Raw genomic sequence first — 20,155 nt, 5'->3', positions numbered from 1 at the left:
TAATAAAATCAGGAAGGTGTTAATATTGGCTACACGGGAGCAGGGGGTCCAGACTAGTAGAAAAACAATCTAATATCCAGTTGGAAGGAGAATCTGGGGCCTGTTTCACAACTGCCTTTCCAACAGTTTTCATCGGCGTCAAACTGACTCCAAACCGGGTTTCAACCCTTTGTTATCGGATGCTGACGAGCAGCTTGGGCCTGGGCAGAGGGTTGTGAATGTTTGGCTGGCGTGTGCACTGCGGCGTAGCCGCCAGCATGAACACAAATGCTGACTGCCAGATCATTAAGCTGAAGAATAAAGGCTCTTTTGGAAAGCAGTGGAGCGTGGGAGCCAGTCTTGCTCTGTCGTGGTATGGGGTTTGCATGTTTGGGGAGAAAAGAAACAGAAAAGGCTCAGAAATGGTAGGAGAACTTGAAAAGCCCTGGACTCACACATGGTACTTGTTGATCTCTTCCCCTTCCTGCGGTTTGTGGGCTCTGCCTGAAGGTTAAAGACCTGGAGTGAATTAAAATGCCAAGGGCAGTCTATCTCCATGTTGACCCCAACTGGGTTCCCTCTACCATCTGCTTTGCTATCTGCCCTGTAGTGGCTGAACTGAACAAGCTGAGGAGTGAAATCTATGAAACTAAAATTCTATACTGGACACACAGGGTCTCCTTGGGTGAGTTTAACCAAGTTTGAGGTTGACTCTCCATTTCTCCCCACCCATTTTTTGGCAACAACACCAAAAAGCAATGATGTCTGATCTGGCAGTGTGATGCCCTCATCAAGTTTTTTCCAAGGAAGTGAACATGATCCCTGAAGTTGAGGACTTGCCTCAACTAAAATGGGACAATGATCTTCTCAATCAGATGCTCCTGTATCTATGCCCTGTCTGACTTCCAATCCTGAGTCCAGAATCATAAATGCTCTCAAAGGACTTGTTAGTGACACTGAGAATAACTCTGCATTCTGAAATATACGTGTATCCCATTTTTATGGGGGTAAAGTTCCCCACAATCCTGATGCTTACTACAAAATAGTACAGAGGAGATTTTGTAATTGGGAATTGTCTTGGAATAGATGTATGGTATATGGACCCAACGGGAAGGACTGATCTCCCACAAGAAGCAGTGACCACAGCTGTGTTGATAAAGCAAGGTGCTCCAATGAACTGGCACTCAGGGTATCGGAGATCTACTCTTGATGAAGCCTACAAGACCTTTTAAGACAAGTTACTCAGTTCCCTTATATTATAACAGTCTCCAAGATCTCTACACACTTTAAGATTCTATTGGTTTTGATCTGGAAACGAAGGACTGAAGTGACTTTCTTGTCACTTAATACCAGATAGAGTATATTTTCTATTGGGAATACAGACTGTGAGTTAAGTTATTTGCTATTAATTTTGAATCACATCATTAGATGTAATGATAGGTAATCTGAGCATACACTTGGAGCCCTGGCCTCACCTGCAGAAGTCTACTCCAACATTCTTGAGCTTTACAGTGGTGGCATAGGTGTGTCCTTCTTCAAGCACTCCAAATTTCACCGCGGGTGGGAGAAGATGGAATCCAAAGGGAGATGAATTTATATTATTAATGGCAGCAGATGCCACAGAGGATGTTCTCACTCTTCCTCCAACAGAATCTTGCGCCTTCATCGAAAAAGAAAAAAAGCAATAAAACATAATAAAATGGTTCTATTTTGCATTCCCAAGATAATAAAGACATAAGTGACTCATGTTTGATCCCTGGGTTGGGAAGATCCCTTGGAGGAGGAAATGGCAACCCACTCCAGTATTCTCACCTGGAAAATCTCATGGTCAGAGGAGCCTGGTGGGCTATATATATATATTTATATATATATATGGTTGCAAAGAGTTGGACATGACTGAAGCAACTTAGCATGCAAGATAATAAAAAGGCTCAGGCCCTACACACATACCCCCACTGCCACCACCACCACCCCCCGCAAGGCCATGCAGCAAACCAGGCAGCAAGCCTCCCCTGCCCTACAGCCAGCCTTTAGTCACCACACAAGGCATGGCCTTGCAGACAACTGAGTCAGGGCCCGTTTTGCCTCCAGCATGCCCATGGCAGTAGGCCCTACCACAACAGAAAGGCTCATGCAGCCCACAAAAGGACACCCCTCAACTACACAGCTCTGGTGACCAGAGGGAAAAAGGATGCTGGGCCCATGGGACATCTCCTACATGAGCTGCTTCTACAAGATCAGACAATGTAACCAACCTACTTCACACATGGAAATGAACAAAGAGAACTCGGCAAAATGAGGAGACACAGGAATATGTTCCAAACAAAGGAACAACACACAATCTCAGAAAAAGAACTAAACAAAGTATAGGTAATCAATCCAGCCAATAGAGTTCAAGATAAAGATCATAAAGATGCTCACTGAACTCAGGAGAAGAATGAATGAGTCCAGTGGAAATTTTAACAAAGAGTTATAAAAAATAATAACTGGGGGTGAGGAATATAATAACTGAAATAAAAATTGCACTAGAAAGAAAACAGTAGATTGGGTGATACAGAGGAACGGATCAGCAACCTGGAACACAGCAGTAAAAATCACCTAAGCTGAACAGAAAAAAAGCAAAAATAAATAAATAAAGATAGTTCAAGAGACTTCTGGGACAACATCAAGCATACTAACAGTTGCAAATAGGGGACCTAGATGGAGAAGAGAAAAGGGGACAGAGAACTTACTTGAAGAAATAATAACTGAAAATGTCACTAACCTGGGAGAAGAAACCAGACATTCAGGCCCAGGAAGCACAGAGTGTCCCAAACAGGATTAATCGTAAAAGGCCCATTCCACAACAAAGTAATTAAAATGCCAAAAATTAAAAATAAAGGGAGAATCTTAAAGAAGGAAGAGAACAGCAACTAATTATGTACAAGAGAACTACCATAGGACCATCAGCTGACTTTTCAACAGAAACTGTACAGACCAGAAAGGAGTGGCATAATACATTCAAAGTGATGAAAGGGAAAAATCCACAACCAAGAAGACTCTACTTGGTAGGGCCATCATTCATATTTGAAAGAGAGATAAAAGAGTTTTGCAGACAAGCAAAAGCTAAGAGAGTTCAGTGCCACTAAACTGGCTTTACACGAATGTTTAAGGGACTTCTCTAAAAGAAAAGGCCACAACTATAATTACCAAAATTATGCAAGGAAAAATCTCACTGATAAAGACAGGTACACAGTAAAGGTAGTAGATCAACCACTTATAAATCCAGCAGGATAGAAGGTTAAAGGATAAAAGTGGTAAAATTATATATATATATATCCACAATGAGGAGTTAAGGGGTACAGAAAACAAAAAGATGTAACACAGCTGACACCAAAACATAAAATGTGTGCGTGTAAGGGAGAGATGAAGAGTTGTTAGAATGCATTAAAACCCAGGAGATTATTAACTTAAAATAATCATGTGTGTGTGTATATATATATATATATATAGAGAGAGAGAGAGAGAGAGAGAGAGAGTTATATGTTATAATATATGAACCTCATGGTAACCACAAACCTATAAAATCTACCCACACAAAAGAGAGAAAGGAATCCAAACATAACACTAAAAACAGTAATCAAAGGGAAGAGTCTAAGAGAAGAATGAACAAAAAAAAGAACTATAAACACATGAACAAAATGTCTATAAGTACATACCTATCAATAATCACTTCAGTGTAAATGTACTAAATGTTCCAATCAAATGACACCGAGTGGTTTAATGGATAGAAATCAGGACCCATAGAAATGCTGCCAACGAGAGAGTCGCTTCAGATTTAAAGACACAGACTGAAAGTGAAGGGATGGAAAAAGGTATTCCATGCAAATGGAAACAAAAAGAAAGCCAGCAATACCTACATCAGGAAAAGTAGATATTAAAACAAAGACTGTAACGAGACAAAGAAGGACATTATATAATGATGAAACCTATAAATAAAAACATGCTTTTATAGTTAGTCTATGACAAAGGCAAGAATTACAATGGGAAGAGATAGCCTTTTCAATAAATGGTGTTGGGAAAACTGGACAGGTCCATGCAAGATAAGCAAAGTGGACTACTTTCTCACATCATATCCAAAAATAATACTTAAAATGTATTAAATACTTAAATATAAGACCTGAAACTATAACACTCCTAGAATAAAACATAAACAATATGCTCTTTGGCATCAATCTTAGTAACTTTTTTTTGGTATCTGCTTCTTCATGTAAGAGAAACAAAAATAAACAAATGAGACTACAACAAACTAAGCTTTTTGCATATAGTGAAGGAAACATCAACAAATTATACATTGCAGTGCTGAATGGGAAAGGATGTATGTGAACAATATATCAGATAAAGGGTTTCTATCCAAAATATTCTTGCCTGGAGAATCCCAGGGACAGAGGAGCCTGGTGGGCTGCCGTCTATGGGGTTGCAGAGTTGGACATGACTGAAGCGACTTAGCAGCAGCAGCAGCAGTAGCAGCATCCAAAATATACAAAACATTCAAACAACTCACATCAAAAAGTTAAGCAACCCAATTAAAAAAGGGACAGAGGACCTGAAAAAAATTTTTTTTCCAAAGAAGACATACATATAGGATAGGTAACAGATACATGAAAAGATGCTCAGCATGACTAATCATTAGGTAAATGCCAATCAAAACCATGAGATGCAACCTTATGTCTATCAGAATGGTTATCATCAAAAAGACAGCAAATAACAAGTGTTGGCAAGGATGTGGAGAAAAGGGAATCCTCATACACTGTTGGTGAAATTGTAAATTGGGGCAGCCATTATGAAAAACAGCATAAAGCAAATTTAACAGAAGCTACCATATGATCCAGCACCTTTATTTCTGGATATTTACCCAAAGAAAATAAAATTACTAATTTGAAAAATTATATCCACACTAATGCTCATTGAAGCATTATTTATAATAGCCAAGATATGAAAGTAACATATATTTAAATGTTCACTAATAGACAAATAGAAAAAAAAAGATGTGATATATATATACATATATATGAATATATATATATTCTTATATATATACACACAGAGAATATTCCTCAGCCATAAAAAAAGAAATCTTGTCATTTTCAACAACATGGATGGATCTAGAGGGAATTATACTAAGTAAAATAATTCAAAGAAAAGGCAATACTGTATGTTGCATATGTAGAGTCTAAAAAACAAAACAATCAAAACAAAATGAAAATAGACTCAGATACAGAACACAAATGGGTGGTTGACCAAAAGGAAAGGATTGGGGGGACAGAATAGGTAAAGGGGATTAAGAGGTACAAACATCCAGTTATAAAATACATAAGGCACAGGAATGTAACGTAAGGAATACGGTCAGTAATACTGTAATAACTTTGTATGGGACAGATGGTTACTAGACTCATGGTGATCATTTTATAATGTATGCAAGTATCAAATCTCTATGTAGTACAAATGAAACTAACATAATCTTGTATGTCAATTATATTTCAGGTAAATAAAGGCTTTGTCACTGGAGGAAAATAACTGCTTGGCTAGGAGAGAAAATGAACATTTATGGTCTATGTAATCCTTATCACAGCACAGTAAGGAAGTATTTTAGGCTTTAAGGATAGAGAAGTTCAAGTTCAGAGAACTGGAAGACAGAAAACTTGCTCAAGTGGTCAGTGGAAGACTAAAGTTTCAGACTGAAGTTTACCTGGTTCCAAAGTTGGTGCTCTTCCCTCTGTGCCTGTGGTTATCCTATTTTAACTTCTATCAGAACCACCGGGAGGACTGGTTAAGATGCCAGTTGCTGACTCTACTCCCAGAGTTTCTCCATTAGTAAGTCTGGGATTGGGTGGGGTAGAGCAGCGGTCCCCAAACTTTCTGGCACCACAGAACAGTGTCATGGAAGACAATTTTTCCACAGATGGGGCAGGGGTAGATAGGGATGGTTTCTGGATGATTCAAGTGCATTATATTTATGTGCACTTTATTTCCATTATTATTACATCAGTTCCACCTCAGATCATCAGGCATTAGATCCTGGAGGTTGGGGACCTCTGGAGTAGAGAATAGGTAGGTGCAGAGGGGAAGGAACTACAAAGATAAGGGAAACCTACTCTGCAGAGGAGCACTGTCTACTGAGAACAAATTGCTGACTCCACCCCCAAGTTTCTCCACTAGTACATCTGGGATGGAGCCCATGAATTTGCATTTATAACAAGTTCTCAGGTGTTGCCAATGCTGACAGTCAAACAATCATACTTTGAGAACCATTGCCCTATGCAGTTATTTCCCAACTCAGCAGCATTGACCTCACCTGGGGGCCTGTTAAAACTGCAGAATCTCAGGCTTCACAGCAGACCCAGTGAGACAGAATCTATATTTTAACAAGGTTCCTAAATAACTCACATGTACATTAAAGTTTGAGAAGCACTCCTACCACATGTCAATTATACATATCGCAGTACATTCTCTGACTGCAATGAACACAGTGTGCCATGAAATTTCTAAAGGATGACTAACAAAACTTGGTTGGTGGGCTCTAGGAAAGCTTTCCAACATAGCTGAGATGGATCTTAGAGGCTCTGAGGAAGGAGTTTGGTACTTTGAAAGAACTAATAGAAGGCCACAATGGGGGAAGTATAATGAGTCTGGCAAAGCATGAGGGTAAAGAAGCAAATGGAGCCAGGCCTTGCAGTCACACTAAGTCATCTGGATTTTATCCTAAGAGTCATGAGAAGGGTGCCCAATGATCCCCTTAGCCATCAGTGGGCTGGTAATCTGGCTCTTGGAAAAGAACCTTCATCAGTAGCATCTGCCAATTTCTATGGCAGAAGAACTCCAAGCATGGCTGACTGCAAACTGGTTGTGATTTAGTCGCTAAGTCATGTCCAACCTTTCTGTGACCCCATGGACTGTAGCCATCCAGGCTTCTCTGTCTATGGGACTTCCCAGGCAACAATACTGGAGTGGATTGCCATTTCCTTCTCCAGGAGATCTTCCTGACCCAGGGATTGAACCTGAGTTTCTAGCACTGCAGGTGAGTTCTTCACCACTGAGCCACCATGGAAGCTTGCCAACTATAAGCTAGTGATGGCTTAACAGCTGGCTCATATAATTCCTCTCATGAGCCTATATGAGTTGACTCTAGCAAAGTACTGCCTTGGTTTATCCCTGGTGTGACCGGAAGCCCTTCATGCTGACATGGTTCATATAGCAAATAGCAGTTACATGGTGGCTGGAAATCAGTTACTTCAATCAACCAGGAATACTTAAAACTCTAACTGGCTCTGGCAGATTTATTTCCAAGTCCATTTTACCTTTGCGAGAGGCTGAGACTTGGGCTTGGAACTCAGCAAGTAGTGAGGTAGCCTCACTTTCTCTTTTCTTGCTTGTCCTGCCACATCCTGCAGCAATGACTGGGTTGGAATTTTCAGAGGCATACACGATTCTGGTTCTGTTAGAGAGAACACTGAAATTACACCATGTGAAATTTCCAAAGACATCCAAGGTCATACCAGGGCGCAGAAGAACACAGAACCCACTTGGGACATTTTCTTTTCTTCTTAAAAAGCTTGTATACTCTCTGCAGCACCATGGACTGTAGCCTGCCAGGCTTCTCTGTCCATGGAAATTTCCAGGCAAGAATACTGGAGTGGGTTGCCATTTCCTGCTCTAGGGGATCTTCCGGATCCAGGGATCAAACCAGTGTCTTCTGCATCTCCTGCATTAGCAGGCGGATTCTTTACCACTAGCACCACCTGGGAATTCCCTTACAGGAATAAAGGCTTTGAATAATTCTATTGTTTGATCTACATTTTACAACAAGACTTAACCTAATATTAGTTCTCAGAATAATCCTATGAGATGAGCAGGGCAGATGCTATTAGCATCACATTTTTTAAATAAATGAGAAAAATCAGATTCTAAGAAATTGAGTGACTTGCCTATAAATCAACAAGGTACAGTTCAATAAAATGTTGACTCTCAGAGATTTCTTAAAACTAATGAGTATAAAAATCTTAAGAATTTCTTTGTTTCAACTAGTAAGTTTAGAGTTTGAAAAGGGGGTGGAGTTATCATAGATAAATTAAGCCAGGAAATTAAATCCCCAGATCACTAAATTTGGTGAAGGAATGAGCCAAAGTAGATAATCTACATAGCAGCAGTTGTGTGTATTTCTCCAAATATCCAGGAGGTTTAATAAAAATTGTGCTTTAGGTCACCTTTTTAAAACACCCTGTCTTGAATTTAAATCATCAAGAGAGGAAAGGGAAGGAAACCAATATCTGAGTGTCCACTGTCTGCAGGCAAGTACCACATGTATGTTAACCATGCCTTGTCTGTATGTATGTCTCCTGCACTGCAGGCAGATTCTTTACCATCTGAGCCACCAGGGAAGCCCCAGCATTTCACTAGTTCTCAACAAGTCCTCAAAGCCAACACAGAACCTTGACCAAGATATTTCCTGAAGTTAACAGGGATGATCCTATCTTGTTTGCAGGGTTATGGGTCTGGAAGAATCAGAATTTTTAACCTCTCTGGACATGTCCCTGCCACATGGCTATAGCTTGTTCTTTGTAGGAGAGGACAAGACCACACAGGGACAAGGAGGGATGTGACAACATGGAGAATGCCCAGAAAGACAGGCAGTCAGATGTAAACACTCTTGAAAAGCCTGAATGTATCCAGTCATCCGTGGGCTAGCACCATGGCTACTTTTCTTTGGTTTGAGCATCAACAAGCACCAACCCATCCCGTGTTTTGTTGTTGTTCAATGAGTTTGAGTTCTAGTTCTCAAACTGAAGAGTCCTTACTAAGTCCACAAGGAACACACTCCCGATAGTGTGAGATAATAGAAGATGTTTCTTGGCCTCTGTCCCTGGTTCCTGGCACAGTGTTCCCAAATCTCTTTTAATTTCCTAAATGATAAGAGTACCAGGAGCATCTTTTAATATTTTGTCCTTGATCCTGATTCCTGATACAGAGCTCCTAAATTCCTTGGAATTTCTTGGGTGATAGGAGTTTCTTCTGATCTGAATTAAGTGACTTTTGGTGGGCTCCTGGATAGCTTCAGGATGGGGACTGGTCATCAGGAAAAACCAAGCCATGATAAGAAGCTTGGAAATTTCAGCCCCACTTCTCATCCTCTGGGAAGAAGAAGGGATACGGAGATGGAGTTCATTATGTCCACATGATGAAGTCTCCACAAAAATCCTACAGCATGCAGTTTGGAGAGTTTCCAAGCTGGTGAGCACATGCCAGGTGGGTGGGTGCACCCCAGTCCCACAGGGACAGAAGCTACTGTGCTAAAACCTTCCAGACCGGGCCCTGAGTACTTCTTCCTACGTCTATTCATCTGTGCCATTTATCATGTCCCTTATTATATAATAATATCTGAATTCTGTGAATTGTTCTAGCAAATTAGGGAAGCATAAAAGCAGGTCATGGGAACCCCACTTTATAGCTGACTGGTTAGAAGCTCAAGTGACAACCTGGACCTGCAATGAGCATGTGAAGTGGGTGATGGGGAGCCTTGTGAGACCGAGCCTTTAGCTTATAGAGTCTGTGCTACTCTGGTTAGTTTAAGGACTGAATTGTAGGACACCCAGCTGGTGCTGTAGAATTGCTTGGTGTAATAAAAGTTCACACATATCTGGTCACAGAAGTGCTCTGTATGAGTTGTGAGTTTTTCCTACACAACTACCCAGTGTGCCTCCAATTCATATGTGCATCTTAATCCCCTGGGCTGACCCTGGAAAAATAGAGATTCTCTAGCCACATGCTAGATAAGCTGTATTTCAGGCCAGAACAGAATCAGAATCTCCAGTGATGGGGATCATTGATCAGTGTTCTAATATATTTACTCTCTTTTGTCACTATCGCCTACATAGACAACAATCATGATGGCCTGATGCATCTTCTTGTTTGTATTTCTTACCATATGCATATTTCTGTCTTATAGCAATGCATTTTATCAGTCTGATGGGGACCAAACAATCGTTCATTCTATTATTATCAATACTAAATGCTGATATGGAGTTTCTCATGAATTAGGCACTACTGTAAGCATTTTACATATATTAAATTTAATCCTCACAACACTGTGATGTATATATCATTCTATCTGCTTTATAGAAGAGAAAACAGGAAGATATAGAGGGGTTAAATAGCATGTCACTGGGACTTCGGTCCAGTGGTTAGAATTCCACACTTGAACTGCAGGGGGCATGGGTTCAATCCCTGGCAGAGGAACTAAGATCCTCTAAGCCTTGTAGCTTGGCCAAAAATAAATAAATCAATGATTAAAAAATTAAAGAGTGGATATATGTTATGTAGGGCTTCCCTGGTGGCTCATATGATAAAGAGTCCACCTGCAATGCAGGAGACATGGGTTCAATCCCTGGGTTGGGAAGATCCCCTGAAGAAGGGAATGGCAGCCCACTCCAGTATTCTTGCCTGGGAAATCCCATGGACAGAGGATCCTGGGGGGTGGGGGTGGGGCTACAGTCCATGGGGTTGCAAACAGTCAGATACAACTGAGGGACTAACACTTTAACTTTCATATATACATGTATAATTGATTCACTTTGCTACACACCTGAAACTAACATAACATTATAAATCAACTACACTCCAATAAAAAATTAAAACAGCATGCTCACTGTAACCTAGTTATTATATGAGGAGTGAGGTAGAGCCTTAACATAAATTATATGTCATATTAGATACATGTCATTATATAAGACATTATATAATTATATATAAGTCATTGTCAGTATATAAGTCATAGTTATTATATAAGGAGTTAGGTGAGCCTTAGCTCTGTTTTCTACCAGGTGTGTTTCAGTTGCTCAGTCGTATTCAACTCTTTGTGACCGCATGGACTGGGGCCTGCCAGGCTCCTCTGTCTGGAATTCTCCAGTCAAGAATACTGTAGTGGGTAGCTCTTCCCTTCTGTAGGGGATCTTTTCAACCCAGGCTTCGAACCCAGTACCAACACCCATAATATATGAATTCCTATTCACTGAGCCTACCTAGGGCTTTCCTATGGATGGGGATAGAAGAGGGGGTATTCGAGGGGCTTGAAGCAGCAGCTGGACATCAACTGATACAGAGGAATTTTAGTATTTAAACACCTGGGATGGTCCAACTAGTGGTATCATCTGAAATTATGGCCAGACTTCACACAACTGAAGAACCAATAGTGGTTCCCTCCCTGTTTCTACCCTGAAGTCAACCATAGTATTTACACACAATAATATTTTGTTTTTATTTTTTTATTTCCTCTCAGAGCATGGCTTTATTTACTTCGTCTCTGAGCATGGCTTCCCTGTAGGTGGGGCACATTTCTTTGTCCACTGACTCTAAGCTCGGTCTTAGGACTTGCTCTGACCCACAAATGTATGTCTAAGTGGCTGAGCCAGTTCTGAGCAGAGGCTGAGAGGGGCCTCATGGCATCCAGTCACATCAATTCATGGCAAATAGATGGGGAAACAATGGAAACAGTGACAAATTTTATTTTGGGGGGGGGGTTCCCAAATCACTGCAGATGGGACTGCAGCCATGAAATTAAAAGACGCTTGTTCCTTGGAAGAAAAGCTATGACCAGCCTAGACAGCATATTAAAAAGCAGAGACATTACTTTGTCAACAAAGGTCTGTCTAGTCAAAGCTATGGTTTTTCCAGTAGTCATGTATGGATGTGAGAGTTGGACTATAAAGAAAGCTGAGCGCTGAAGAATTGATGCTTTTGAACTGTGGTGTTGGAGAAGACTCTTGAGGGTCCCTTGGACAGCAAGGAGATCCAACCAGTCCATCATAAAAGAAATCAGTCCTGAATATTCATTGGAAGGGCTGATGCTGAAGCTGAAACTCCAATACTTTGGCCACCCAATGCAAAGAACTGACTTATTGGGAAAGACCCTGCTGCTGGGAAAGATTGAAGGCAGGAGGAGAAGGGGATGACAGAGGACAAAATGGTTGGATGGCGTCATTGACTCTATGGACATGAGTTTGAGTAAGCTCTGGGAGTTGGTGATGGACAGAGAAGCCTGGTGTGCTGCAGTTCATGGTATCACAGAGAGTCGGACAACGACTGAGCGACTGAACTGAACTGAACTGACTGAGGGGGCAGCCCACAATCCACCTCTCCTGAGCTCCAACCCTCTGCCCTGAAGGCAGCAGCCACAGAGGGAGGGGCCCCTTCAATGTGGGAGTGGAATACACCCAAGCTCTCCCTGCTGCTGCTGGTGTGCTGGAAAAAAGCTTAACAATTGCCTCCCTGGAGAAAAACTGTCCTGGTTGGTATACTTTGCACATTTGTGGCATTTGCTGATTTCTCACAGTGGCTGACTCAAGCTCTCAATGTGGTGTCACTGAACGTAGGGCTGGGATGAGAGAGCGCCATCAGATCTCAGGGGCCTGGTACCAAGCCCAGAACACGCCTCCTGCAGTCTGGAGCAGGCTGCACAGTCGGCCCACAGCCCCTGAAACTGGTTTGTGTCGCCATAGGATTTTTCACAGTGTTATCACAGCGAATGCTGTCAAATTCATTTTTATTTCATCAAATCTAAATCTCCTCTAGCTGATTCTACCGTATTTTCCAAGCATTTCTTGTACTATTACCAAATAAGAATAATCTACTTACATTTGTTTCCAGTTCATTTCTACTCAAGCTTTGAACACATTCTTTCCTTTCTTCTTTTTTTTTTTTTTCAGTATAAAATACTCTTTTCTGTTCCCTACATCTGGAGGGCAGTATAATAAACTACAGAGAATTCAGAGTCAAAAAACTCATTTTCTGGCCTTGGCAGAGTCCCAGATTTTCAATGTTGCTTGACTTTCTCTAGGTTTCAGTTTCCTCAGGTGAAATGAGGGCTGTCTCAGGTGATTGCATTTTAAATCTTAAAACCGATGCAACTTTATTTATTCTTTAAGACCACCTCTCCCATAAAACTTTCCCCGCTGCTTGTGTTAATCTCTTCCTACTCTGAACTTCTTTAAACTTTATTGTTTATATTAAAATTTAATTTACCACTTATAGTGGAATCACATCATTGTCTCTATTAGTTCAGGTATTTCAGTATGTAGGGGTGCTGGAAGAAAAGCTATGACAAACCTAGACAGCATATTAAAAAGCAGAGACATTACTTTGCCAACAAAGGTCCATATAGTCAAAATTATGCGTTTTTCAGTAGTCATGTATGGATGTGAGAGTTGAACCATAAAGAACGCTGAGTGCAAAGAATTGATGCTTTTGAACTGTCGTGTTGGAGAAGACTCTTGAGAGTCCCTTGGACTGCAAGGAGATCAAATCAGTCAATCCTAAAGGAAATCAACCCTGAATAATCGTTGGAAGGACAGATGCTGAAGCTGAAGCTCCAATACTTGAGCCACCTGATGTGAAGAACTGACTCATTTGAAAAGACCCTGATGCTGGGAAAGATTGAAGGCAGGAGGAGAAGGGGACGACAGAGGATGAGATGGTTGGATGACATCACCGACTCAATGGACATGAGTTTGAGCAAGCTCCGGGAGTTGGTGAAGGACAGGGAAGCCTGGCGTTCTGCAGTCCCTAGGGTCTCAAAGAGTCCAACATGACTGAACGACTGAACAACAACAAAAGGGGTGCTGTAGGTGTTTCTCTAGTTTCAAAACTTTTTTTCCTCCTTCAAGCACTCTCATTCTTTTGAAGCTCATGCCATCAGACTATTTTATTATTAATAAAAGATGTCAACTACTTGACATCTCCAAGTAGCTGTCAATCGCTGACTACCTCAAACATTGCCTTGATTCACTGCAGTTCCAACACCTTAGTCAGTCTTCCCCTTCATCTCTCTTGGTGACATCCCCGGATAACTCTGTCCTCTCTGATTTTTCCATCACCCTGTTTCTTCATCTTTCCTCTTCTCCACCTCAGAAACTCCCAGGGTCATATCTTTGCCCTTGCCAACACCAATCATTTTATCACTTTCCAAACCTCTGTTTTAAGCTTCCCTGTCTAGATCACCATCTTATTACTCTATCATATCTGCCGAGCAATTATTTGACCTCCTGAGAGCTCCAGTCAACAGACACTGTCACTTTAAACAATAAGTCACGCCTTCTTGCTTTGCTTTCCTGTTTCTCTGGAATGGGCTTTCTATGCTCTCATTACATCCACTCCTTTGACGTCACACTCGTTCACCTTCCCAACACCAAACCACAACCCTCCTGCCCGTGTACCTGTATTCTTTCTCCTGTCTCCTGCCACTGTGGATGAGGTGACACTACTCACATCCAAGGTCAACTCTGTCATTCAGTTCAGTTCAGTTGCCCTGTTGTGTTCGACTCTATGTGACCCCATGCACTGCAGCACGCCAGGCCTCCCTGTCCATCACCAACTGCTGGAGTTTACTCAAACTCATGTCTATTGAGTTGGTGATGCCATCCAACCACCTCATCCTCTGTCGTCCCCTTCTCCTCCCACCTTCAATCTTTCCCAGCATCAGGGTCTTTTCAAATGAGGCAGTTCTTCACATGAGGTGGCCAAAGTATTGGAGTTTCAGCTTCAGCATCAGTCCTTCCAATGAATATTCAAGACTGATTTCCTTTAGGATGGACTGGTTGGATCTCCTTGCAGTCCAAGGGACTCTCAAGCACATCCTCCAACACCACAGTTCAAAAGCATCAATTCTTCGGTGCTTAGCTTTCTTTATAGTTCAACTCTCACATCCATATATGACTGGAAAAACCATAGCTTTGACTCAGGGTCTGCCCCAAAGGTCATGGTCTCCCACCTTTTTTAACACTTTGCTGTCCTGCAATTATGTTCCCTTCTCCTGCATCATAGGTTCTCTCTTGATGCAGAATTATCATCATTTAGCAAATCAACATGTTCTACTAGTATGTCTAATTACAATTTTTTTTTTAATTGGCTGTGCTGGGTCTTAGTTGCAGCACACAAGATCTTCATTACCACATAACGGGATCTTTAGTTGAGGCAAGGAAACTCTAAGTTGTCGCATGTGGGATCTGGCTCCCTGACCAGGGATCATACCTGGGACCGCTGCATTGGGAACATGGAGTCTTAGCCACTGAACCACCAGGGAAGTCCCTACTATGTCTAATTTAAAACAAAACCAAAAACCTCTCACTTAGTGACACAGCTCCCTCCACTTGCAGTCTTTCTTCTTTATTTTTTCAACAAAGCTCTTGGTTACAGCTATCCATTCCTGCTGCTGTTGTTGATTCCTCCTTAGCCATTCTATACATAGTGGCTCCAGCTGGCTTCCGTCTCCTCTGTGCCTTGGGGCTTCTCTTGTCTAGATCACCAGTGACCACAATAGTATCCAATTCCACGGTTATTTTTTTATCTTACTCAACTTTTCAGGGGCATTTAATATATTCAAAACACTCAGTGATTTTCATATTCCCATTTTTCGCCTATTTTGCTGGCTTTTTCTTCTTAGTTGCCTTTACTGGCTCTTCCTCTGCCTGATTTTACATTCTAGAGTTTGCCATAGGGCAGTGGTTGTCAACACATGATCCTATGTCAGTGACATCAATACCACCTGGAAACTTGTTGCAATTACCAATTCTCATCCTCACAACTGGTCACATTAGTTAACCCAGGAATCCCCTTGTTTCTTCTTCTGTTTCAGCCCCATGTCCAATCAACAAGCAAGCCCTGCTGGCTCTACCTCTGATACACACGCACACACACACATACACACACACACACACACACTCACACAAACATATACATATATACACTGGATATATTTCCAATTAATTTGCTTCTCACCACCTCTGCCTTGAGCCCCTAGTCCAGATCTCTGTCCATGCTCACAAATATCCTGTTGCTTCCTCCCTGATTCCATTTTCTCCAGTCCTCCCTTTTCCCTTCTTATAAGCCACTGTCCACACAGTTGCCAGAGGGATCTTTCTAAAACATAAGCTTGTCATGTAATGACCCTGCTGTTCAAAACCTTCTGGTGGGGTTTGACTACAACTCCTCTTAGAATGATAGCTCAGTAAAGAATCCACCTGCAAAGCAGGAGACCCCAGTTTGATTTCTGGGTCAGGAGGACCTGCTGGGGAAGGGATAGGCTACCCACTCCAGTATTCGTGGGCTTCCCTTGTGGCTCAGCTGGTAAAGAATCCACCTGCAAATATGGGAGACCTGAGTTTGATCCCTGGGTTGGGAAAATCCCCTGGAGAAAGGAAAGGCTACCCACTCCAGTATTCTGGCCTAGTGAATTTCATGGACTGTATAGTCCATGGGATCGCAAAGAGTCGGACATGACTGAACCATTTTCACTTTCACCTCTTAGAATAAAACTCAAAACTCCTCATGGGATCTTACTGCAGCCCCTCTCTCTGACCTCATCTTCCTCTGACTGTTCCAATGCCCATTTTCTTCCAGGTCCATGCCTTCTTTTTATTTCTATTTCTTCTCCTCTAAGGGCCTTCATGTTTGCTGTTCCCGCTACCCGGAATTTTCCTTTCCCTCAGTCTTTGCATGGCTGCGTCCCTCTTGTCTCTGTTGTCTCAGCTCAAATGTCCCTTCACAGAAGGGCCTTCTAACCCTCTAACTGAGTGGTATCTCTCCCCTCAGATACTCCCCATACATTATACTGTTACATTATGTGATACCACTTAATATTATCTGAACTTATTTGTCTACTTATTGTCTAGGTCTGCTCATAGTATGTTCAGCTGCATATGACGTTGGCTTCTTAATTGCTGTACTCCCATGCCTAGAACAGTGCCTGACATTGAGTAAGTGAAGTGAAAGTCACTCAGTCATGTTTGACTCTTTGTCAGTCCATGGACAGTAGGCTGCCAGTCTTCTCTGTCCATGGAATTCTCCAGGCAAGAATACTGGAGTGAGTTGCCATTCCTGTCTCCAGGGGGCAATGAGTAAGTCACCTCCTAAATGAACAAACCTCACAGGAGACATAAGATTAGAGTCAGGAAAGCAAAAGGACTTGCATAAAGTAAATCTCTTAGTTCTGACTCATAAATGAAGCAAGATGTTGCTTCTGTAAGAGGTAACTAAGACCCATCAACTGATCCTCACCTCACTTTCAAAATGGAACATGCCCACAGGAATCAGGGAGTACAAATTTATCTATACAATTTAAATTATCCCTCCTTCCTTCCTTTCCTTTCTCCCTCCCTCTCTTTCTCCCTCCCTCTTTTTCTTTCCCAATCATATTTAGTTCAACTGACTTCAGTTAAATCAGTGTAATGTGACTCTACAGGAACTAGATATTATTCTGTAGTATTCCACACTTGAGTTTCTGCTACCCCAATAAGATGACACGCTATGTAAGACAGATGTTTCTCTTCCAGCACCTGCAGGCCAAAGAAGTATTGAAATCATAGGTAAATCTAAGTCCAACTACCAAGCCACTCATGGCTCAACAAAGCTACTAGGTACCTGACTTTCAGTAAATCACACAAACTCTTAGAACCACGATGCATAAAATAATAAATCAATCAAAATAAATTGAAGAAATAAAATAACAAATCTCAAAAATTTGTCATTTCTTTCCTTCAATCTGGGACTTGTAGTCATTCTCAAAATATTTTTTGAGATACTCTGATGTGCTAAGAAGCCTTACAAAGTCCTACAGATTCACAATCCATGACCCACTAGGATTTTTTTCTGTAACTGCCAACCACGCCCCGAGGGCCATCTCCCGTACTCCAAAAAGACAAGATGTTCAGTTTTCAGAAGCAATGAGATAAAGCAATAGGCTGTCATACCTTTGATAGACACTGTTAAATTTTCAGTTTGCTTTTGGCTAGCAGGCTCCTTGGTATCCTCAAGGTTCTCTGATTTTGAAACACTAAGTATATCTGAGGATTCCTGTTTTGAAACTTTATTTTTCTGGGAATCTGAAATAAAAAACCCAAACAAATAATTTAAAGTGATATTTTGGACAGTGATACAATGACTACTTATGTTTGTATTACAATGAACAAGGTGCTTTCCCCCCCACCCTCTTTAAAGAGAGTAAATGGAAGCAAGCCATTAAGAGCCAGGATTTTTCATTATATGACACAGTGTTTGGCATTAACAAACAGGACAGTGTCTGTAAGACTCACTCCCAAGGAGCTAGCTGGTTCTTTCTGGGCCTTATGACCAGAGCGTAGTTGTCATCTTGGGTTATGAAACAGAGACCAGGTAATTTAACCTACTTTTACCTGGCCAGAGTAACTGAATTGTCATTTCTTTTTTAAAAATGTTTCCAATCTTAAGTCCATTTATTACTCTGAAAATGTAGCTCTGTATTAAAATGTGCTCTAAGAACTCAGTGCAATATGAAACAAAATTTAAATATATATATTTCAAGGACTGGGGATGCAAATACATTTCAACTTTTATTTGCCAACCCTAGTTAAAGGGTGGAAACTGCCTGAAGGACCATGCTGATAATATTGTGGCCTTGGCCCCCTTTCAATGGAAAGATAGGCTGGACTGGTTAGTGTCATCTGCTCAGGGTGCCTTCATCCCTGACTGGGCTCCATCACATCTATGAGTCCTTGTTCCAGCCTTAATCTTTGCTTTGCAAATGCCGTGGTAATTACGTGTTTTCCTTGGCTGTCCTCATTCCAGGCAGCCGAGCTCGTGGTATTGCATTATACAGCAGAAAATCCCTCTGTCTGGTTATTTTAACAACCCAGTTTATTCAAGAGAAGAACTAAATTTCACTTCATCCCTAAATTCTTCAACATGCATCTCCTGAAATGAAGACATGTCCACTACATGTTTATAACACTATCACCATACCCAAGAAAACTTACAGTAATCCCACAATATCCTTTCATACAGTCCCTAAATCAGACTCAACTAATTGCTCTGAAATATCTTCCATAGCTGTTTCTTTCTCAATCCAGTATCTACACGTGTACCCCAATGTTCATCGCAGCACTGTTTATAATAGCCAGGACATGGAAGCAACCTAGATGTCCATCAGCAGATGAATGGATAAGAAAGCTGTGGTACATATACACAATGGAGTATTACTCAGCCATTAAAAAGAATACATTTGAATCAGTTCTAATGAGGTGGATGAAACTGGAGCCTATTATACAGAGTGAAGTAAGCCAGAAGGAAAAACATAAATACAGTATACTAACGCATATATATGGAATTTAGAAAGATGGTAACAATAACCCGGTGTACGAGACAGCAAAAGAGACACTGATGTATAGAACAGTCTTATGAACTCTGTGGGAGAGGGAGAGGGTGGGAAGATTTGGGAGAATGGCATTGAAACATGTAAAATATCATGTAAGAAACGAGTTGCCAGTCCAGGTTCGATGCACGATACTGGATGCTTGGGGCTAGTGCACTGGGACGACCCAGAGGGATGGTATGGGGAGGGAGGAGGGAGGAGGGTTCGGGATGGGGAACACATGTATACCTGTGGCGGATTCATTTTGATATTTGGCAAAACTAATACAATTATGTAAAGTTTAAGAATAAAATAAAATTTTTAAAAAATGTATATATTACAAGTAGTTTTCATGTCTCTTTTGTCTCTTTTAATACAGAACAATCACCTCATCTTTTAACATTTTTAAAATGACATTGACTTCTTTGAAGAGTTTGTTAGTTGTCTTATAAAATGTCTACATTCTGGATTTCTTGGCTTTTTTCCTTTTGATGAAATTCTGGTTAAAGATTTTTGGCAAGAATTCTACACAGGTCCTGCTGCTGCTAAGTCCCTTCAGTCGTGTCCGACTCTGTGCGACCCCATAGACGGCAGCCCACCAGGCTCCCCCGTCCCTGGGATTCTCCAGGCAAGAACACTGGAGTGGGGTGCCATTTCCTTCTCCAATGCACGAAAGTGAAAAGTGAAAGTAGAGTCGCTCTAGGAACTCTGTATTGTGCTATATGAGAAAACACTTAATGCTAGGTGGTCTTGCAATTGGTAGGAGCTTGATCACCTGATTAAGGTTGAAATGCCATCTTTCTCCATTCTTTCACCTTATAATTTAGTAGGCAATATGCGAGGTGATACTTTGAGACCACATGAATGCCCCATTCTCCAACAACCTTTCAATACTCCCATGATTTTTATCTTTAGTCAGGTCTTCTTAATACTTTTAGGCAAATTTTAAGCATACAGGATGAAACTAAATTTTATTTACAGCTTAGT

The 20,155-nt window shown here is 41.3% G+C and overlaps 1 protein-coding gene across 4 annotated transcripts in view; it reads right to left on the bottom strand.

Moving 5' to 3' along the window:
- The window catches only part of SPAG17 (sperm associated antigen 17), a 254,113-nt gene that overhangs the window by 21,217 nt on the left and 212,741 nt on the right, over positions 1 to 20,155 (bottom strand). For all 4 annotated transcript variants that reach the window (XM_070785824.1, XM_070785828.1, XM_070785827.1 and 1 more), the window contains 3 exons: positions 17,754 to 17,885; positions 7,317 to 7,453; positions 1,455 to 1,639 (listed from right to left, as the gene is read on the bottom strand). In XM_070785824.1, coding sequence (XP_070641925.1) covers positions 1,455 to 1,639; positions 7,317 to 7,453; positions 17,754 to 17,885 — 454 coding nt within the window. The remainder of the gene's footprint in view (positions 1 to 1,454; positions 1,640 to 7,316; positions 7,454 to 17,753; positions 17,886 to 20,155) is intronic.

The sequence above is a fragment of the Bos indicus genome, chromosome 3 (genome assembly GCF_029378745.1).
Source record: "Bos indicus isolate NIAB-ARS_2022 breed Sahiwal x Tharparkar chromosome 3, NIAB-ARS_B.indTharparkar_mat_pri_1.0, whole genome shotgun sequence".
Taxonomy (NCBI): domain Eukaryota; kingdom Metazoa; phylum Chordata; class Mammalia; order Artiodactyla; family Bovidae; genus Bos; species Bos indicus.
This window is presented reverse-complemented; position numbering and strand designations above follow the sequence as displayed.